The 20,187-nt window shown below is 44.6% G+C and overlaps 2 protein-coding genes across 4 annotated transcripts in view; both read right to left on the bottom strand.

The window, feature by feature from the left end:
- LOC117166692 (uncharacterized) overlaps positions 1–20,187 on the bottom strand; it is a 165,071-nt gene that overhangs the window by 84,740 nt on the left and 60,144 nt on the right. The window lies entirely within an intron of this gene.
- On the bottom strand, positions 40–1,736 carry LOC143302416 (uncharacterized). Its single transcript, XM_076624461.1, has 2 exons — positions 933–1,736; positions 40–730 (listed from the first exon to the last, which is right to left on the bottom strand). The coding sequence occupies exons 1-2, from the start codon at positions 1,202–1,204 to the stop codon at positions 40–42; spliced, it is 963 nt and encodes a 320-aa protein (XP_076480576.1). The 5' UTR covers positions 1,205–1,736.

Raw genomic sequence — 20,187 nt, 5'->3', positions numbered from 1 at the left:
TTCGTATTCAGGTTAAGAAGGAAAACGGGGTTCTAGATTCTACGTCACAACATCGAGACAACACAGAGAGGAGACGGGACTCACCAGAAACTCTCCGCTGCCGAGGCTCTGCTGCGATCCATCGGGCGTGATGGCTAAATCGGCCACGATCGACGTGGAGAAGCTTCGCCTTGTCTGATGATGACACTTGTGCGGCCCGTTGATTCTCTGGGTCGCGTAGCTGGACACGTTGTTCTCGTTCAATTTCGACGTCCATATCTCTTCCTCCCTTTGCGGCGACTGGCTAATGGTTCGGTGCTTCGTGAACCTTGAGATCCTCTCCGTCTTCACCCAGTCGTGATTAGGTCGCGGCTGTCGAGTAATCGTCTGGAGAGATTTCATAGCGTTAAATCTCGAGAAACCATCTTCCATAGCCGCTGCCCACAGATGATCCGGAAGATCCTTGGACCCGCGTTGAGTTTCCACCGACTGACGATCCGACGAGGAACCCAAGCCCGATGTGGTCGGAGTATTAGGAAAGAATCTTCGATAGGTGTCCTTTGAGTCCTCGATGTCCGTGGAATAAAAGTCACCGTCCCGTGATTCCAGCGATCGATTGTTCTCGTGCAGGTTCAGCGACGACCCGATACCCGTTGACGTGGTCGAAGTGCGGAAGAACTTCGCCTCGTTCGCGGACGTCCATATCTCGTCCGTGATCGACGAATCGATACCAGTTGAAGTTGTGGGAGTTCTAGGGGTTGGAACCGACATTGTTTCGATATTTCGTGTAAGGACACTTGCGATGGAACCAAAAGACGCGTTATTCTACTCTTGGTTGCATCGCCTTATGTCGCTATGTAATACGACCCGCGATTGTAATATAAAATTGTACAATTAATTTCTGTACAACAACGAAACAGTTAGAGATCGGGGTCAGAATCCAGAACCTCTACCTGTAAGAGAGGTTCCTCTCCTTCCACAGCTCCTCAGGATTGGTGGTCGCATGGCCCATGGCAGTATTCGTGAGAGTGGAATGATGATTGGCATAGGAACACCTCTGAGGGAAACCCATACCCTCGTCAAGACCAGCCGCCCAGAGTGACTCGAGGGGAAGGTCCTGGGTACCAACCGAGGTGCCCACACCCCTGTTGCCGCCCGTGCCCGCCCCGTGTTTCCCTCCGTTCGAGGGAAACACCCTTTCGGCACCTTGAAGGACGCAGCACATACTCGTGCCACTTCCTCCACCACCGCCGATGACGCCACCCTCCTCCGCCTCCGACCCCCTGGAACCAGAGCTTTGCAGGCAACCTATTGTGACCGAGCTTTTAAGCTGCTCGCAGGCCTCGACCCCTTTTTTACGGGGCTGACGACCTTTCCTCCGTTGGCCTCCCTCTGAACTACGCTGGCCTTGCCAGGCCTGATCTCTTCAGGGTCGACCCTTCATCCTTCCCTCTCTCCTTGTTCTCTTCCTTTGTCCCCTTTTTTCCCTCTTCTATATTTTCCCCGACCTTTGGATTCTTTGTTTGCTTAATGGATGAAACGTCCAGTCACCCTCCTACTCGAATATCGCAGTTCTTCTTGACGTTGCTATATTCAAGTGGACAGCAAGGTAGGCGGCACCGTATCTAATCGAATAAGAATATGATCGCGTCGTTGCAGAGATTTTTCACAAAACCGTGAAACCCACGCATAGGTGGAAACAATACCGAACGAACATAAACTAGCGTCTACTTGAACCATTCTCTTTAATCATTCGAAACACGACTATCTATGACACCTGGCATTCGCGGCTTTCTCATCTCGAAGTCTTCTCGTTTTCTTAGCGATCGAACACTAACGAAGAGTAACGAGACAGCCAATGACGCCTGACCGCGGACCGTTCCACCACTGAAACGGATCTGAATTTCCCGATCGATCGATGCGGCGGGCGCAAACAGTTCGTGCGAGCAAATTGAAAGCCGCGTAATTCGTTATTTACCGACGTTGTTGTCCGTTGCAATTGATCCGAACCGCGAGATGATTTATCGGCGTTCCCTGAGGCCCTATTCACCCGGTACACAGAGCCGACAACCGCGGCGACCAGTCTCCGCAAAGGATTTACGGCTGATGTGGCCGAGTCTCGGGCCACCAGGTCGAACTCTGGCTACCTGACTTCCACCGAGGGGTGGAGATGTTGATATGGCAAGGTGTTTGTAGTCTATTCGAGGGGAAACGGGTCGACTGCTTTGGGGTTTGTTTTCACAATACTGTTTACGACTTTTCGGCCCCTTTTCAAAACCGGAGACGCCCCTGTTCTCCAAAATACAGTGGCTGACGAAAATATTTCAACGTTTGTCATCGAGAACTTTTACGTGTTTATTATGCGCGTGTGTGTGTTGTATAAAATATTCCAAAATGTTTCAGAAAAGACGTCTGCGGACGTTGGAAAACATGTACTACCACTCTGAATCGAGCATTCCTTACGAACTTTTTACCAATTTCGAACTTGAACAATTTTCGAACAACACGATACTTGGTCGCATAAATATTGTAAACGTCGTCAGAACGGACAGGCACGGTGTATTATCTGTCTTTGGGAGCGTAATCGAACGGAATTGGTGATATATAGCGAGACCACGAAATTCGCTTTTACCGTGTCCGGTGCGGCTGATGAGGATTTACGAGGTAAAAATGGCCGACGAACGAATAAGGAGCGGAGCAGGCTAGGAAACGAGAACTAATGGTCGATACTCGAAAAGTCGGATAATATCGCGGCGCTAGCATTAATAACGCGCTTACCAGCGTTACGCTGATAATTTGCCAAGCGTGTACGATCGCTCGTTCGTATTAGTATAAATTGCATCGCACGCGGAGCAGCGAACCGTTATCCCAGGCGAATTTGCATTTCGCTGGGTGTCGAGAACGACGAAGGAAACGTACACAGCAGCGTCGAGATTCGTCGCCGGCGATACCCTCTCGACTCGATCCGATTTTTGCATGCCGAACGCGCGTGTATTCTATACTCGCGCCGTGCTCGATACGCGAACGATTAGCGAATTATCGAGTCGTGCATCGGCGCACCACGCGTGATTTGCATTCGATCGGGAAAACCAGCCGAACGAAAACCGACATTCAGGACGAGAAAGCGAGAAACCTTCGTTTAGAACGTTACGAGCCTCGTGAGCTTCGAAGGATGAAAAGATCTGCGTCTTCGAATAAACGATATTTTAATTTATTTAATTACTTATTTATTCTTGACAGCAGGATCGGTCATGTCGATAATGCGCTGAATAAATGAGAGATCCGATGAAAAATGGACTCTGAATATCTTAGCTTTCTCTTAGTCTCTCGGGTTATAACGTACATCGAACAAACGCTCGACTCGTTCTTCGACGCTTGGATGAAAGGAACAGATTAAAGGGATATGAATATTAAAATGGAAACGGTCTGGTCCAAAAATTCGGTCGCGAATCTCGGATCTACGGTGACCTATTTTATTAAGTCAGCTTTTCATGTACGATACTGAATACAGTTACGAATATACGAGGTGTACACGTACAGAAGAATATTAGATCGCTCGGTGATATAATCCTTTTTCATATACGAGTTGAGTCCCTTTTATCGATTTTTAGTGGAATTCCCGAAGGACTTGTGCAGTCCTAGCTTGATAACTTCGCGAGTTCTCCGACTCTCCGATACGCTGACTTCACGGTAAATTTTCCTCGGTCTTCCATCAAGGATACTTTCCATTCTCGGATTTTCAATATCCGAAGAATCTTGAAAATGCCAACTGACTCGAATACACTCCTATTGTCAACTGTTCATGGAGTGAAACGTACACGAATCTTGGCACGCCGGAACCAAGATTCGATCGCTATCCGAGGATCTCAGGAATTGTGTAGTATCGGTGATATCGGTGACGAAGATGTAGGAATTTCCGATTGTTGTGAAGCACGCGATTTTTTGCTTTATGAAATGGTGGAATCTCAGGAATCTGGTGTTTTACATACGGTGATGTACGAAAATATTCCAACACTTGTAGACACCCTTTATGTATAAGGTGTGTATAGTATTTCTGTCACAGGAAACATGTTGAAACGTTAGTGAGATTCTAGCAAAGCCGGATTATCACGATTATATTCATAGAGTTTGAAACAGATCTGAGAATTTGTATAGAAATTAGAAGATACTTAGTACAAGCTCGTACTTCGCTGTGACCGTGAAAGTATTTGAACAGTCAATTTATACATTGTATTATAATAATGTAGCGCTATCTTTAACGCTTATTACGTGCCTAGGATACCTGCTCATGCCGTGTAATAATTTTTTACTAAATACATATTTGCGATAAATATCGCGCACATAGGTTTTCGGATTCGTTGGAAATTTTATCAATATGATCACGACAATAACGTGTCTCAATTTCAAAATGTTACACACTCACACACACGTACATAATTATACGTAAAAGTTTTCTGCGATAAGTATTCAAATACTTTCGCGAGCCACTGTGCACTGTCATACATTCACCGAGGATTATCATTGAAATTTAAAAGATGTTCCAATTTTATTCATTTTCGTGTAAGTGGTCTCTATTCTCGGGGAATAATTTATTAACAGGCAACGTCCTATTGCGAGGGAAAAGAAGGTAAATCCTTGGAAGTACAGCAAAGAAAAGAAGGAGAAGGCTTGAACGTTGAAGCAGAGAATATGGTAAAGCACGACCTCGTTAAATATTTATAAAACCGTCGCGGGTTATAAGTAAAACGACGTATCGGATAACTCGTTTCCGCGAGCTGTGTAGCTGCTGGCTCACGCGTAAAGTCATGATTTCCATTTAATGTCCCATGAATATCGTCCCGTAACCACCGAGAGACCTGGCACGACCGCCATAGTGCCACACTGGAGATCCAGCTCTAACTTTTATCAGCCACGCGGCATGTAGATCACGCACGTATCCGTGTTACACGCAGACGTGTATTGCACGGCGTTTGGTCAACGAGATCGATGGGACTTCCATCGAGGATGTACATGGCCCTTTTAACGACCAGAGAAAACTGGATTTCTGATGTTAGTGGAAAGTATAGGGCGAATGAGAGTACGTATATACCGGGTGTTTCGCGTACGATAAGCACTACCTTTCTCAAGAATTTCGATACTTCACTCGATTTGTAGCTACGGTATTCGAAACGTGTATTTAACCAAAGTCTACAAAACAAAGTTAAATTAATAATTCGAAGCACTGCTACCTTTTTGCGAATCACTAGAATATAAATTTAAATGAATTACCTACTAAAAGACACAGCAATGATATATCGTGCTATTAACTGTATGTGTTAGCGCATATATTCACTGTTCAGATATCACTGGTTATTTTAACATCGGAAGATTTTTGTGATTATAATTTCTCAGCTAAAATACATCTGATGAAATATAAGCAAACGTTTCGAATGCTGCTGTATCTTAGGAAGGATTTGAAGAACGAATGTCAGGAAAACAGTTCGTGACAATGAAAAAATGATAGAGACAAATGAGGGTATTCTGCACAACCACTTTACGTCACAACTGAACGTGTAACGCAATTGTATCGCATGTGCGAATACTTATGAGCAGCGAGAGAAGTTTCCGGACCAATAGCCTTTAAAAATTCACGATACTTGGCGATAAATATTCCCGCGCCACTTAATCACAGCGTCGGGCGTCGTTGGTTGGCCGCGTTTTCAATTTCCACGAGCACCGTCCATTTATTTTTACCCCGTCGCTCCTCTCTCTAATCGTTCGCAAAACATGATCGATGCCACCTTCCCTGTCAAGCCGATGTCTGAAATATATCGGCATTTCCGTAGTAAAAAGTCGTGAATTATTTATAGAGCCAAACGACCACAAAACCACCTCTCGAAAATCGGCTGTCAATTTCATCGGCAGCGATGGTGTTAATTAAAGAAGAGGGCAGAGCCGGATCCAAATGACAAGACGTTGCGAAATATGGATTTGTAGATGCATATTCTATCTACAGGGTGAATCGCAAAGAGATACTACCGTTCGTAAGCGTGCTAACACGTGTAACGTTTCAAGGGAAGCAGTAAAATTAAAAGTCAATGTAATCAGATAGCGATGGATTACACGTCGGGTGTAATAATTGCGAAGAAACCAGGCATCGCGGATTCATCTATAATTTGGTAATTAAGATGCGTCTCGTTAAAAATGAGCAAATGTTTGGACGTGGAATGGTGGAAATGTGACGGGCAAAAAATCGACAGGAAATCACGAGCAACGAGACGAAGGTGCGCGGGTGCTCGTAATAAAGGCAATTTCTATGGAATTCCATAGATATAGGAGAGTCGAGCGAGCGTGACAGAGCCTCGGGTAATTTAAATCCTGAAAGTTCACCATGGGCTTCATGCATAATATTTCAAGAGAGGGGAAGATGTCGCGACGGGAGATACTCGTGGTACTCTTGGAGTACGGAGACGTCCGGGCAAAAGGAATTGCACGAGGACCAGCTTTCTTGTCCTCTCCATTCCTACTCTTTCTCTATTTCTCTCTCTCTCTCTCTCTCTCTCTCTCCCGTGTTCGTTGTTTTAGCCAGCTTCCTGTTTCGTCGGCAACGAGGACATTTATTTTCGCGTTAGATCCGATGGAAACTCGTTGGTTGGCGGCGGCGTCGCGAAAAATACACTTGAATATTCCTCGCAGGTACTTTACCTGTTCTACCTACTGTCTCACTGCCTTTTATTTTCGCCGGCGCGACGTGTGCGTTCTCCGCTCTCCAACCCAGCGTTTCTCTACGTAAACATTCGCTTTTAATTTTTATACCTTGTCGAGCTCGAATCCCAGGTGGCGATCGCGAGAGTACGACGAATGAAAATAATGTTTAACGTCTCTGGAAATGACGTGGATATCCGAGGTTCAGGATTTCGCCCGAGTGTGCACGTCCGGGAATATTGGGACGAGTGCGCGAAGCCGCAGAAATTCACGGCGAGTCTCGCAGGTGCTAGCGGTGCGTTCGAGCGTTTGAAAATTGTTTTTTGCCGACCCGTTTCGGTCGGGGCTCTTTCACGCCGCGACAATGCTGGAAAATTAAAGCTGGAAACGAGTCACGCGTCGAATACGTGTCGCTCGTTGACAGCGCAAGTAATATCCAGCTTCGTAGCGCGCCACGTGCCACGTGGTCGACTGAAATACATCGGGGACCTTGGAATTCTTGGCAAACACTTTGAAACACGATACGCAGGAATCTCTTAATAAATTACGGAAGCAGACTTTTCTGTTAGAAATGGAGCGGAATAAAGGTAGCCGTAAGATAGAAACGCGACAGGGCCTTTTTCATGCAGTTTAATTCGTCCTAGTTCCAATTTATTTCGGGGTGAAATGTCTAGGTCGGGATACGCGCGTAATGGATGCAATTGAACCGCTTTAAATCGCTTTAATTGCTGGTATCACCAGCGGCTCTCCCGATATAATCACGCAGCCCTGACGTTTTCGAAATATACAGCTGATGAAATTGCGCCGGATACGAGCCACGCGGCCATTAAATTCTGGGGAAGAAAAGGGGGGGGGGGGAACACAGTTCGATTTTCATCCCTACATGTGTTTAATTTCATACTAATCTTATTTTATCGAATAATTTCATTTTACACCCATGTTCTCTTTTTTTTGCTCTTTGACCGAATAATTTAACTATCTCTCGGAATATGTGGACGTGAAACGCACTGTTAGAGTAGGTAAGGTATATTACAGTTTGAAGGAAATTGGTCGTGAAAGTAAATTCCCATTTACGTGTCTCGATACTTTTGTTGAGCATCGATAGCATCGTGTCGTTTGCAGAGACAGTCATAGAGAGAGAGAGCGTGACTCATGGAACGATGCCCGTAGGTGGAAGTGCTCCCGTAAGACCTTTATCGGGGCAATAGTCGGCCAACAACTCGCAGTTATCGTCAATTGCGGCGGTGAGCGGCGCTGATAGGGCTGGGAGAATCACGGGAAGCGGCGGAAGAAGGCGTTCAAGCCAGAAGAAAACCCGTAAAGGGGTAATGGCCGAGTCGTCGTGCCGTCGAACGATTTGTCTTCAATTACGGACAGGTGAGCAAACGTCGATAGGCTACTGCCATATTCTTCGTGAAAGCGTAATAAACGCGAGGAAAAACAATAACGCTTCGTCATACTGGAAATAGAAACTACTATCGTGCTATGGAATAAGCATTCGGGATATCGTGTATGTTGCGCAATATGTAACATGTGAGCAATACCTCGGTGATTGTTTTAACATCTAAAAACAATGAGAAACGTTCGCTGGTTCACGAGATGTAACGACATTTGTATTTTATCATCTCGTACCTGATTATCTTCGCAGGATATCATAAAAAGCGACTACTTTGCATTTATTCGCCTAATCGACGAGAACGCGAGAAAATCATAACAAATCCATCTCTTGATTTCGATATCGCCCGAACAACTCAGGTTTGGTTTGCCGAAAATAACTGACGGATCTACAGAATTTTATAAAAAAATATCTGTTTCGTTGGTTGGCAGCGGAACAACTGGAAAAATTTCAAATTTGCTTTTACTTCATGAAACGCTTTTTATCGCGTGAAACATTTTACATTTATAATTCCATCGGTTTCGCGTCGGAGGGCAAAATTATTATTTATATCCCTATGAACCTGACCTGAGTTTTGCGACGCTGTCTCATCTCTAGCTGTTTTCTAACGCTACAAGTGGAAGGTCGTACTGCATTCGCGAGTAACGTCGTACCTTGTGCGTTAAACCTTACAATGTCGTTTCAGCAAGATTTCCTCGTCAATTTTTCAAAATGTCTCGTGTAATGTACATTTGTTGAGTTGCACCACTATCAACGCCAAACAGCGATTTAACCCGACAATCGAATAAAGGGACGATCGATTATTGAATTTTCATCGCGAAATCAAAGTCTGTTGGTTATTTGTAGATATGGTGAGAAAGGGTGGGACAGTTCGATCTAATTCCCGTAAAATACACCGTTTGTTCGAATTTCAACCGCGACACCGATCGAAACACGAAATGTATGCGCGAAATCAACGCGACGGATATTTGCTCGTAGCGTAATTTCGCTGCAACAAACTGCAGCCCCTCTAGCCATGTTACAAGTTACCAACTGCGTTACCGTTTCCGCCCGTACCGGGACCAGATAGCGCCGGCAATTGCCGATACAACTATTACAATATTCAAGTCGTGATAGTTACGGCGTTGCCACAAATTTCAGCTAATAGCTCTTCGTATAAAGGGTGAAAGAGAGATGGAGACGAGAGAGTGGGTTAGGGAGAAGAGATTCCGCTATGTATCGTGGTTGTCACGCGCCACGTGTTGCTCTTGGAAAACGTCGCTGGCGGTATCCGCGAAACGAACAACGATGCACGCGCATAGTTAGAAACAACGATGAAAGGGAACGTGTGTTTCTTGGAAATGTCACTCGATACTGTTTTGTTTCGTAACTAATGAACTAAAATAAACTACTCGGTGAAAATAGTTGAAGAAAAAACCAGAAGATTTCGAAACAGAGAGGAGATATAAAAGATTAGGAATTGTCCGATAAGAGAAGCACGAAAAATATGGTAAAGTTGAACGGACTAGATCATCGATCGTCTATTTTCAATGATCGATGACGACACGCAGAGGATAAACGCGAGTAGAGCTGGAAGATCGGTTTTACGGTCGGAAGGAAAGGCGAGCAACAGACCGAGAGTTATGGTTTTCGCGTTACCTTCGCCGGAATGCTTCGTCGTGTTATCGTTGTTCCTGAAGCGACTCGTAAAGTACAAGGTAGGTCGGTGTACCTCGTCGCGATAACCGAGAACCCGGTAACGAGCGTGCTTGTCTTCTGTATCGTCCATTGTCGAGGAAATCGCGTACATTCAGTTAATTGTCTTTCTCGAACTTCTTACCCCTTGACTGTCGAAGTCGACGTTACTTTTCAATCACTTCCTTCCGCAATATTAATAAAAACAGCGAGCTATGGTGTAAGCGAGGCAAGCGTTCAAATGATAATTTCGCTCATTCGCCAAAAAACTTACAGAAGTTGGAAGAATTGAAGGTGGTACTCGAACCGAGCCACTCGAACCAGGTGGAAGGAATACGAGGAGCACCTTGTAAAATTCCAAGTAGTCCAAGCACTTTAATTGCATACAGAAGTTGGCACTCGGTAAGTTTTGAGTAGCCTGGAAGAGCAATTACGTTCGGTTGGCGGGAAAGTGGCTTTTACTTTTAGCTGGATCGATAAAGCGCTCGACGACCTTTGTGCAACGATTAGTCGCAAGCGAGTAATCAATTAGCCATTTAACGTAGCGCAGGCTGGAAAGGTCGATGGCTAGAAAGATGACGGACAGGAGACGCGACGGCGAGTATCTATAACAAATTCTTTGGAGAAACGTCACCTGGTGCTCGTAATTCGGGCATTATTCGAACACAAAGCTATACAAACAAGGGAAATATCGTACAGCGAGAGGGAACGCAACTGTCCAACGTATTTTTGGTCGCAATTTTCGTTCGACTCGACTCGACTCGGTTTTTTCCATTTCCTGAAAAATTGAAACACGAATTCGGCGACATTGGATCCTATTCAATTTTTCACCAGGGCGAATATCGAAAATACGGCCGATCTCCTCGCAGCAGCATTGTTTTTCGTTGTATGGCTGGCGTAGTTGTTTTTCCCCTGGCTGAAAAGCTCGCGGCGAAAACGAGTTTTCTCCGAGCGAGCGCAGCGATCTCGCAATTCTTATTACGGGGGCTCGTATTTCCCCTGTTGACGTTTCCTGTTATTCTTGCCATTTCCATAGATACCGAGCCGTGGTACAACCTTCCCTTTTAACCGTGCGATCTCGTTCCACCTTCGCGTCTTACGTATTCCTGTTTAAATTACACGGCGAGGAACTATGCCACGTATTATTTTCTTTCAACGACGAGATCACTAAAACTACGATTCCAAATTGTGTAATTCGAATACCTATCAGTCACGGATTGGTCATTTTCCTGCAGTTGGATACTCAGAAAATTGAATACAAATATTACGAAAACAAATTCATCGAAATTCTCTGCGTCGCTAAAGAGCCGTGTATATTACACAAATATTTACGCAGTAATTCAGAAATTGAATAAAGCTGGCCGATCTATCTTGTCGATGCTTTATATTAAATTCTCTGTATCGTGGCTTTTATCGGCGGGGAAAGTAGCACGGAAAACAAAAGAGAAAATAATTCAAAGCGCGCATGCAATTTTCTGGGGTGTAATGCGTCAGCGATAAATAATCGGAAATCCCTGTGTGTCATGGCTGCATCCTGGTAGCAGAGGCTACGTTTGCACTCGGTAAACCCGGCTGCACCTTTCGCGATCCAATTTTCCTCGTTTCGCCCCTTTCCACTTTCTTGTTTTCCTGCCTCGAATTTTCAGGCCAAATTCCGACGGGGAAACACGATCGTGTTCAGCCAGAAGATCCAAGGTCCGCGAGGATGTGATATCGAGAAGGAACGGGATTTATCAGACCTTGCCACCCCCCTTTTCTGCCCCGGAACGTCGAAACGTGACCACAATGTGCGAACCGATGCTCCATTAGGATTAGAAGAAAATCGTGGATCAATCGAGGACGAAGCAATTGCGTTGAAAACGTTTCCACGCGATTACGTTTATCATCTACAGTATGTAAAAATATAGGTAACCCATTGGAGAAAATAAGCCAACAAATCCAAAACTTGAATAAACTGTAGCGGCACACGAGCAGCTGATAAAAAGCTAACTACGACTTCCTCCCTTAAGGGGGTGTCCTGAATTAGGATGTTCTAAAACAGCGTCTTTTTGTGATTTTTTTTAGAAGGGAAAGAAAGAAATGAAGTTATTGAATTTTGAGGGATGGTTCTATATATATTTAACGAATACAAAAAAATTTTTTTTGAAGTAAAATAAAAATTATAACAGGTTTCTAAGCCTATTTCATGGGCTGCAATTTTCGATCGGAGGGAAACATCCACCTCGTAATTCTCGACCGAAACAAAAAACCAAAAAAAGATTAATTATTATATATTTTTCTTCTCGATGAACTAAACAAAAAAAGGCAGAAAATAGTGTGAAATTAAAAATTTTGGCGGGTTTAAAGAAAAAATGTGTTTTATAAAAAGAGAAAATAAACTTTAAGGTGCTACAACAATTATTTAAACAAACTTTTCGACGAACTTTTTTAGTTCATCGAGAAGAAAAACATACAATAATTTAATCCTTTTTTTTGGGGGGGTTTTTTGTTTCGCTCAAGAATTACGAAGTGGATCTTTCCCGCCGATTAAAAACTGCAGCTCATGAAATAGGCTTAGAAATCTGTTATAATTTTTATTTTTCTACAAACAAAATTTTTTTGTATTCGTTAAATATATATAAAACCATAGCTCAAAATTCAATAACGCCATTTCTTTCTTTCTCTTCTAAAAAAAAAATCACAAAAGGATGCTGTTTTAGAGCATTCTAATCCAGGACATCGCCTTAAAGCATATAAGGGCAAAGCGGACCTCTTCTTCTCTTTACAGATGGCATTTTCATACGGCGGTTCTCCACATCAGCAAATAGGAGTCAACAACCATGAAACGCAACCTCTTTCTCAAACACAACTGGGGTCCATCATGCTTATGTCAAAATTGGCAGTGCAACACAGGCTAAGTTGACTGACCCATCCCCTGCCCGTTTAGGAGAAGGGGCCGCTATAAAACAAATAGAAGACACGAGGAAATAGATTAATGTACAGCGTGAACAGGCATCTTAAACGCGTAATAAGTGTTAAAGATGGTGAAAATATTGAACGGAAGTTGCATCCCCAACTATGTCCCCAAGACGCGATAATAATCGCAGGGATATTACATGCTAATTCGCAATTCCGCTGGCTCAATTAGCCACTAACGATCGCTAATTTTCTCTCAGCCAATTAGAATTCCGACGATCCTTGTTCGCTTTCCTCGTCGTGTTCCCTTGTCACGCCGCCGTTTACTGGCACATAATCACTCAACCGCTAGGATATCCATCCGCGGACCGGAGACGTAAGTAGATCAAAGTAGTTTCACGTCGCACGACTTCGGCCCGGGTGCAAGTTAAGACGTTGTTCACGAACCGAGAGAGCAACTCCAACGAAGATTGCTTTCGGTATAATCGCTTCGAAGCCAGTCAGACGTCGATCAGAACAGCTCGAATTACATAAAAGTTTCTTGGACCGACGCGAATTTCCCTATTAGCGTCGTCGTGTACTCCTAAAATACCTAACATGTAAGAATCTCTTTTTTAAAGTCTCGTACAAGTATCGGTGTATTTAAGTACAACCTCTGTGTACGTAGATGGAATGATCGAAAATTTGTAAAAAAGAAAGAAAAAGAAGAAAAAACACACAGAGTTAAACGTTTCAATTTCCTCTACTTAAAAGTTCTACAATAGAATTCGTAGCAGCCGAATTCGAGTCTTTACCGAGGACAGCTGCCATTCTATGTGTTTCCCACGAGAAACACCGTAAACTGGAAAATATAAACCTCTTTTATCGTCGTCATTTGCTTTTACAACCCGATTATACAGTTCCGTGTAATTGAGCTATCCAACCGGACAGTTTCTTCTAAGCATTCTATTCGCTGTCCACGTTGTCGTTGAAACAACCGATGTACTCGTTTTTTCAAGCGAACAGATTGCAGTGATTAGTCGGCGTGACGCAACGGTTCAGCGGAACGTCTTTAAATCGCGCGTCTCGGACTTAGCGAATGATTGAGCTTACAAATCGGAAAGTAACGGTTACCAGGGCGTGCGCGTTCATTCGGGAAGCTAGCGGCTCGTTAATCACCGGCTGTCACGTTGTTCGGAGACCGTACTGTCGATTACAGCTTGGCACGAATCTTGTTTTCGTTCGCGAAACGTGCACGCGCGTACGTAGCCTGTTTTGCTCGCGAACGCGACACTCGTAATTGGATACAGCGAGTCCTAAAACAAGTCGTAAAAACTTTCTTCTTCTTGTTCCTCGACTGGTGGTTGTGACTCCTGCGAGCGGCGACCTGTCACGATACCAGCCAATCTCGAAACGGCGCGGAGAAATTTTAATCATTCTTTGACGGAGTTGCGAAAGTTTGTCGGAAGAATGGAATACAGCGGGAAGCGGCGCGATAAATCTTTCATCCTGTCGCTGCCGCGAACCCGCGAAACTTTAAATTCTCATTCGTCTCCGCGGATCCCTTCACTTAGGACGACGAGCCAGAAACATTCGAGGGGAGAGTACGATGGAAACGCGTGCGTTTGATGTATTGCCCTAACTTCGTGCCTTTGTTCTCTCCTTCGTTCTTTCAAACGCTAGTTACCGGATTCACGAGCCGTTCGACGGCTTCCTGAATTCCGCTACGACCATGAATAATTTATGGTAGTTGGTAGAAAGAGCTAAGTGCGCGAAAATTCCACTTGCAGTCGTAAATGTTCGATTATTAGTTTGGATATTTGCCATTAGACTCTGCTAAACGGTGGTCGATGAAGGTGTTTATATGTAAACGAAACGTGTCTTGTCGTTAATATCGTTCGTCGATATCAGGTGTAACAAAGGCTAGTTTACTTAACTAACTGTGAAATCTCTGCTGTGACACTGCGTCGAACGGTATCTCGCAAGTGACGTTATTAAAATGTTCCTACAACGAACGTATTCGGTTGTTCGAAAAGTTTCTTTCGCTTCATGAGGTGATAATAGATGAACAACAATTTCTGTTTTATATTATTTTATTGAATTAGGTATGATCCATTTCGTTCTATCTCTATTATTACGTTCGCGCATAATTCAATAAACTAATATAAAAGAAAGAACATTGTGCGTGTATTATTGTAAAAGAAACTTTTCAGACAACCTAATAATTAACTCGCGGATCGAGATTATCTGTTTTAAATCTTCATCGAGGGATTAGGAACCGAGGAATCGCTTGGAATATGTTCGATGACGAGGAAACAACGTTATCCGAGATTTATGTGTCATCTTCTGTACTTGTTTCCTTGCTGGAGGAGAACCTGACACTGTTCGATTCGGGTTTTGATCATTTTTCTCACGAGATATCCTAAAGATATCCTTCGATTCTATTTCCCAAAATAAAAGCATCATGAAACTACGGGCCCAACAAACGAATCGATCGTCGAACAGTTCGACGCCTTTGTGCCGACCAGGCGTCTTCCCGTTTAATGGAGTTGCTCGCGCTATCTATCACACGCCAAACGCAAGCGGTGCTTTATCTGACGCTCGAAAGAAAAAAAGCGAAAGAGAAGGGAAGTAAAAGAAAGAAAAGGAGGACGAGAGGAACGAACAATGGCCGGGCGCGGAGAGGTTCTCCGCGACGACAAGAACATAGATCCATAATGGGCCGAATCGAGTGTTCCGACCAGGTGGGGTCGTACAGATGGATTTCAGGGTAAAAAAGGCAAAAGGACGAGCCGGCTGGTTTTTCATCGACCCGATACAACGGACAGCCGTACGCGATTTCCCGCACATTCCCGCGGGACTCGTGAAAACATCGAATACGACGCCTCTCTGTTGCGATAGGAATACAATAACGATTTCGCCCGACCGTCGTACGAGATTTCCCGATGAAAACGGGAAATTCGTTCTTCTTTCGCCTGATTCGCGTTATAGTCATCGACAGGGGCTACGGTTACGGTGGATTCACATTCCGAACTATCAGAAGCGATTGAACGAGATACAAAGACACTACTGTTGAAAGTCTTGTCGCGATTGTTGTTTAAAGAAATTGGTACTTTTCTTCCGATCTAATAAAAAGGAAAAATAAAAAACGACAGTACGAGATTCTTTTCGTTCGACGGATTTTAAACTGCTCCTCCATCAAAAAAGCAAGTAGATGTTTAGCTGGATCATCGAAGCCTCCCTGCAGCGTTTCTGGATTCGACAAACATTCAACACCGTTTTCAATCAGCGAGGCGCGCCAGGCATTTTAGCGCCAACGTATCCCACGTGGTAGTTGTTTTAATTTTTGCTTTTCCAATTAATCATTGAATGCAAACACGCGTCAGCACCGCGCGATCAACGGCTCGTGGTTATTACGATTTTCACTGGGCGCGACATTTTCTCGTGCGTGAAAACATTTCGCCTGTACATCGATAGAGCCGCGTTATCGTGTTATTCTGCTATTATTCCAGCTGTTTAAAACGATATCGTTTGTTATCCACCGTGCGTATAGCCGGCTCGGAAATAAAAGCGATGGCACGCGACGAGATCTTTCGTGGAATTCGCTGGGAACGCGGCCGGATATCACCGCACGAACCGCCATGGATTCGACAAGGCATGGAAAATGTATCCGTCCTTGTTCTGTATGGAAAACAAAAAAAGGTTTGAAATTGCAGGTTTTTCATTTTCACCGGCTGACCAAGATAACACGTGACACAAATTTTTTGTATCCTTTGGCAAAACGGGAACTTCACTAGTGAAAAATGTTCTCTTTACACGCGACCGCGGCTTCGACCGGTGATAAATTAATCCGTGTACTCTGAATAAAAGCACCGGAGAGAAACTGGTACCAGCGATACGCGAAACGGATCCTGGGCACGACGCTGAATCCCTGCGAACGACGTTCGTCCTCGAAACTTTCGCCGAGCAACGAAATGAATTCATTTAGAACTCAATTACAGAAAAGTGGATTCGACCAATTTCAACTTTTTCATTTAAATTCCAATCTGTAAACGTTCACGCGTATCTTTCCTTTTTCCTCAAGTTATGGTTAGCAATTTGAACTGGGTCGAATCCACGACATTTTGTGTCTGTGCTTTAATTCTCCACGTACATATACAGATTCTTGTAATTTCCATATAGCTTTCCAGATTCGTTTCTTCAAAAGTCGCGTCTCGTTAAAGCATCGATAAGATCTCCAAATATTTCATACGACACGGACGATATTCGACGATATTCAATCATCGATATTTCTTCGGAATTTTATAGTAGCCGTCCGTTTATGGCACGGGCAGGCTCATTCCCTTCGTTAGGAAATTCCGAATTCCATGTCCTCCCCGAGCTGTAAAGCTAACGACCCCGAGGTCAGGTAAAAACCCCTGGAAAGGACCAGCCGGAAGGACACGATGGACAGACGAAACCCAACGGTTGGTAGGGAGAACCAGCAACGTAGAAGGACAGTTCATCATCGGACATCGTACCGTACGGTTGAAAGACTTCACTCCCAACAAGATCTCACCACCGCCGTGCATCACATCACGCGTTACGTTATACAACAAGTTCAACACAGTGCTGGATTACTCTAACACTCGATACATTAAACCTCCTCCATCTTGAGCGTTAATTCATTCGAGGTACGCGATATCGACCGATTGGTTTGACCTGACCGGTTGATCTTTAGTCGATAATTCGCAACAATATTCAATCGATGACTACTTTCGCCAACCTGTATCCCATATCCTGGATAGCTTGTATTCACGTGAGATTTGAATCTCGCAAAATCAATCTACACTCTTTGGCTTGGCTCGTGCGAAACGGTAAACGGGTCTCGTAATGAGAAGAACGATCTCGTGGTTGAACCGAATAGATGCTCAGTTCGCCAGGTAATCTCGAGGAACGACGTTTACCCTGGGAACTCGCTGAGTAATGGTAGCCACGCGGACGGAGTTAGATTAGATGGAATATAGACCGAACGAGGCTCCATCTCCTTAGTGGATCATTTGTCCAAACTCGAAACTCCGAAATTCCTGGCAGCCGGTTCCTTCTCTATTAGCTCCGTTACTTACCTATTCATCGTTAATTTTAATCGCTCGTTCCCCGCGGAATACACCGCGGCAGCTTGTTTCTGCTGCGAGTTGCGCGGACGAAAATTAATTGTCGCGAGTAGAATCTCCCTTTGGTATTCATCGTCAGCTTCGTTCCCTCGCTAGTGTTCGTCTTCTCATTTACCGACTACCGTTCTGTGCACCGTAAGGCGAAACCGTCGAACGATCGTCGTTATTGATATTAACGGGGTGATATCGATTAAGAAGATGCTACAACGGGAAGCCATAAATTATTAGTGAAACGATTTTGCTAAAGGATCTAGTGAAATACAACGGCGCGAGCATTAAAGCTTCGCCGATTATTCTTGCTTTGTATGTAGTAAAATATCTGCTCCATTAGCGGGATTATAAAGATACGAAAATCTTCGATCGACGTTGTAAATCACTGTGTGTTTTATCCAACGGAACTGGTTTGTCCGGCGATCTCGGTCGGCCTAGAAATCCGCCTCTTTCACTGTACGGACGTTAGGTAGGTAAGAAAATTGGAGGATAAAAGAAAAAGACGTTGGGAGAAACGGCTTGAGAAAAACCTTGCGAATCGACCGGTGACGTTCGATGCTTCGATTCGTTAAATTACATTACACTGCGAATTCCGCGCGAAGTAAGAAGCTTGCGCATGGAAATCCCTGGCGGATGAACGCTCGGCTTCCTTTTCCTCGTCGGCCGTTGATTTCAATCGTACGATCGCCTAACGTCGACCGACATTCGTCGCAGTGCACCATGGAAAATTACTCGCAGGGAAAAGCCGGGCAGAACGTCTCCTGTTTAATACGCCTTCGATGTTGCTTCTCTAAGGAAAGCCTCGGCTTATCCGCAATAAAGTTTCTCAGCTAAGAACTAAGACGGTCTCGCGACGCCATTTAATTTGCAACTCGACTGTTTTATCCAGCTCCGAGGAACGCGAATCGAATAACTGAAAAACGCGGGTTTACCGTTTGCCGAGAAGAAGGTGCTCCTCGTCTTATCACTAGTGCTCTCCTAACACCGACATTTAAGAAAAAGCTTGTCAGGAAAAGTATGACGCTGCTGAAAGGTCCGATAATTTCTACTTTTAACAGAACTACGATATTCGATGTAGATTATGAACTCTAAATTATGCACGCGTTGCGTCGATACGTTAGCAAACTTTAACGTGCAGTGGAATCGAAACGACCGTAGTTTCCGAATCGGGCAACGCAACAAATTCTTCGTCGGGACGGGGCCGCAACGTTATTGGGCGTCGGGTGCGGCGAATGGCCTCGCTGGTAATTAACAGGGTTACAAAGCAATTGACTAAAGCGCGCCGGCGGATGTGCATTTACTAAATGCATTCTACGACCGATCTTGTCCGCTCCCACAGCGGTGGCAGCCGCGTCTGGCGTCTACCTAAAACTATGCGTCCTGGAACGTTGTGCCTCTTGCTAAACCAGATTCCTGATACCACCAACCATCAATGGCCCTGCAAGAGACGTCTCGAATTTACCGTGCCGAGTTCAGCGATCGCGGCCGCGACCGTGCACAGCCTGTTTGCCACGCGCTTAAATATTAAGCGCGACACGCTCGAACGTGGAACGCGTTAAAAGCGTTCTGTACGGCGAACGCTTTGACGAATCAAAATATAGAACCGTTCGATCTCGGCGAGTCGTTTAATAAACGATCAATGTCGTTGAGCGTTTGATCGATACAAGTTTCACGACGAGGAGTCAGCTTGTGTTCGACCATGTTAATTGAAATAGTCGTATCTGATCGAAAGATGGTTTAGAGGGAAATGGCTTTTAATATCTAACGATCAGATCGAATTCGTATACGTTGGAAATGTAAATTGTTGCACCTTCGATTTCAATGCAGATGCGACTGTCTTGTTTAATACACGCGCGGATAAACTGTTCCTCTGCTACCTGGCAGCAACGACTCGATTTAAACGAAGGTTGCAGATACACCCCTTTTCACAGTATCGTCGTTTCATGCAAAGGAAAAAATGGCGGTGCGATTTGTTCGACGGTGGTCATAATCAACGAGGAAACCTGAGACACAAAGGACTGTGCGGCTTGAGCGCGTATTTAATTAATGTATTCGATACACAGAGTGCTATATGTACAAGTTGGATACACGTTGGCGAAACAAAGGCGACAAAAGGGAGGCAGGAAAATGGTGTTTACAGAGCACAGTGAAAAATACCTGTTCGCTGAACACGGGTCGTCTCTACTTCGGTATTAACGAAATTATTGCGCTACGAGCAGGATAGTATTTGCAAATTACTGGGTCGCTGGAGCTCGCGAATGAACCGACCTCGATCCAGCCGTGCGCTAAGGCCATGGATTAACAACTGCAAATCTGAATCTAACCTTATCTCCGAGTGAACTAAACACGGAGTTATTCTCGTGGAGAAGACTTTGCTTATTCCATTAGCGGGACGCGTAGATTACGCTGGCGCGACCTTTCGCAAAACCTATTCGA

The sequence above is a fragment of the Bombus vancouverensis genome, chromosome 14 (assembly GCF_051014615.1).
Source record: "Bombus vancouverensis nearcticus chromosome 14, iyBomVanc1_principal, whole genome shotgun sequence".
In the NCBI taxonomy this organism is placed as follows: domain Eukaryota; kingdom Metazoa; phylum Arthropoda; class Insecta; order Hymenoptera; family Apidae; genus Bombus; species Bombus vancouverensis.
This window is presented reverse-complemented; position numbering and strand designations above follow the sequence as displayed.

Bases quoted from the DNA above. Each gene is read 5' to 3' on its own strand.
- LOC143302416 (XM_076624461.1), bottom strand. From the start codon at position 1,204: ATGTGCTGCGTCCTTCAAGGTGCCGAAAGGGTGTTTCCCTCGAACGGA. The intron at 731-932 runs GTAGAGGTTCTG...TCCAACCCCTAG, and splicing joins GAGAGGAACCTCTCTTACAG to AACTCCCACAACTTCAACTG.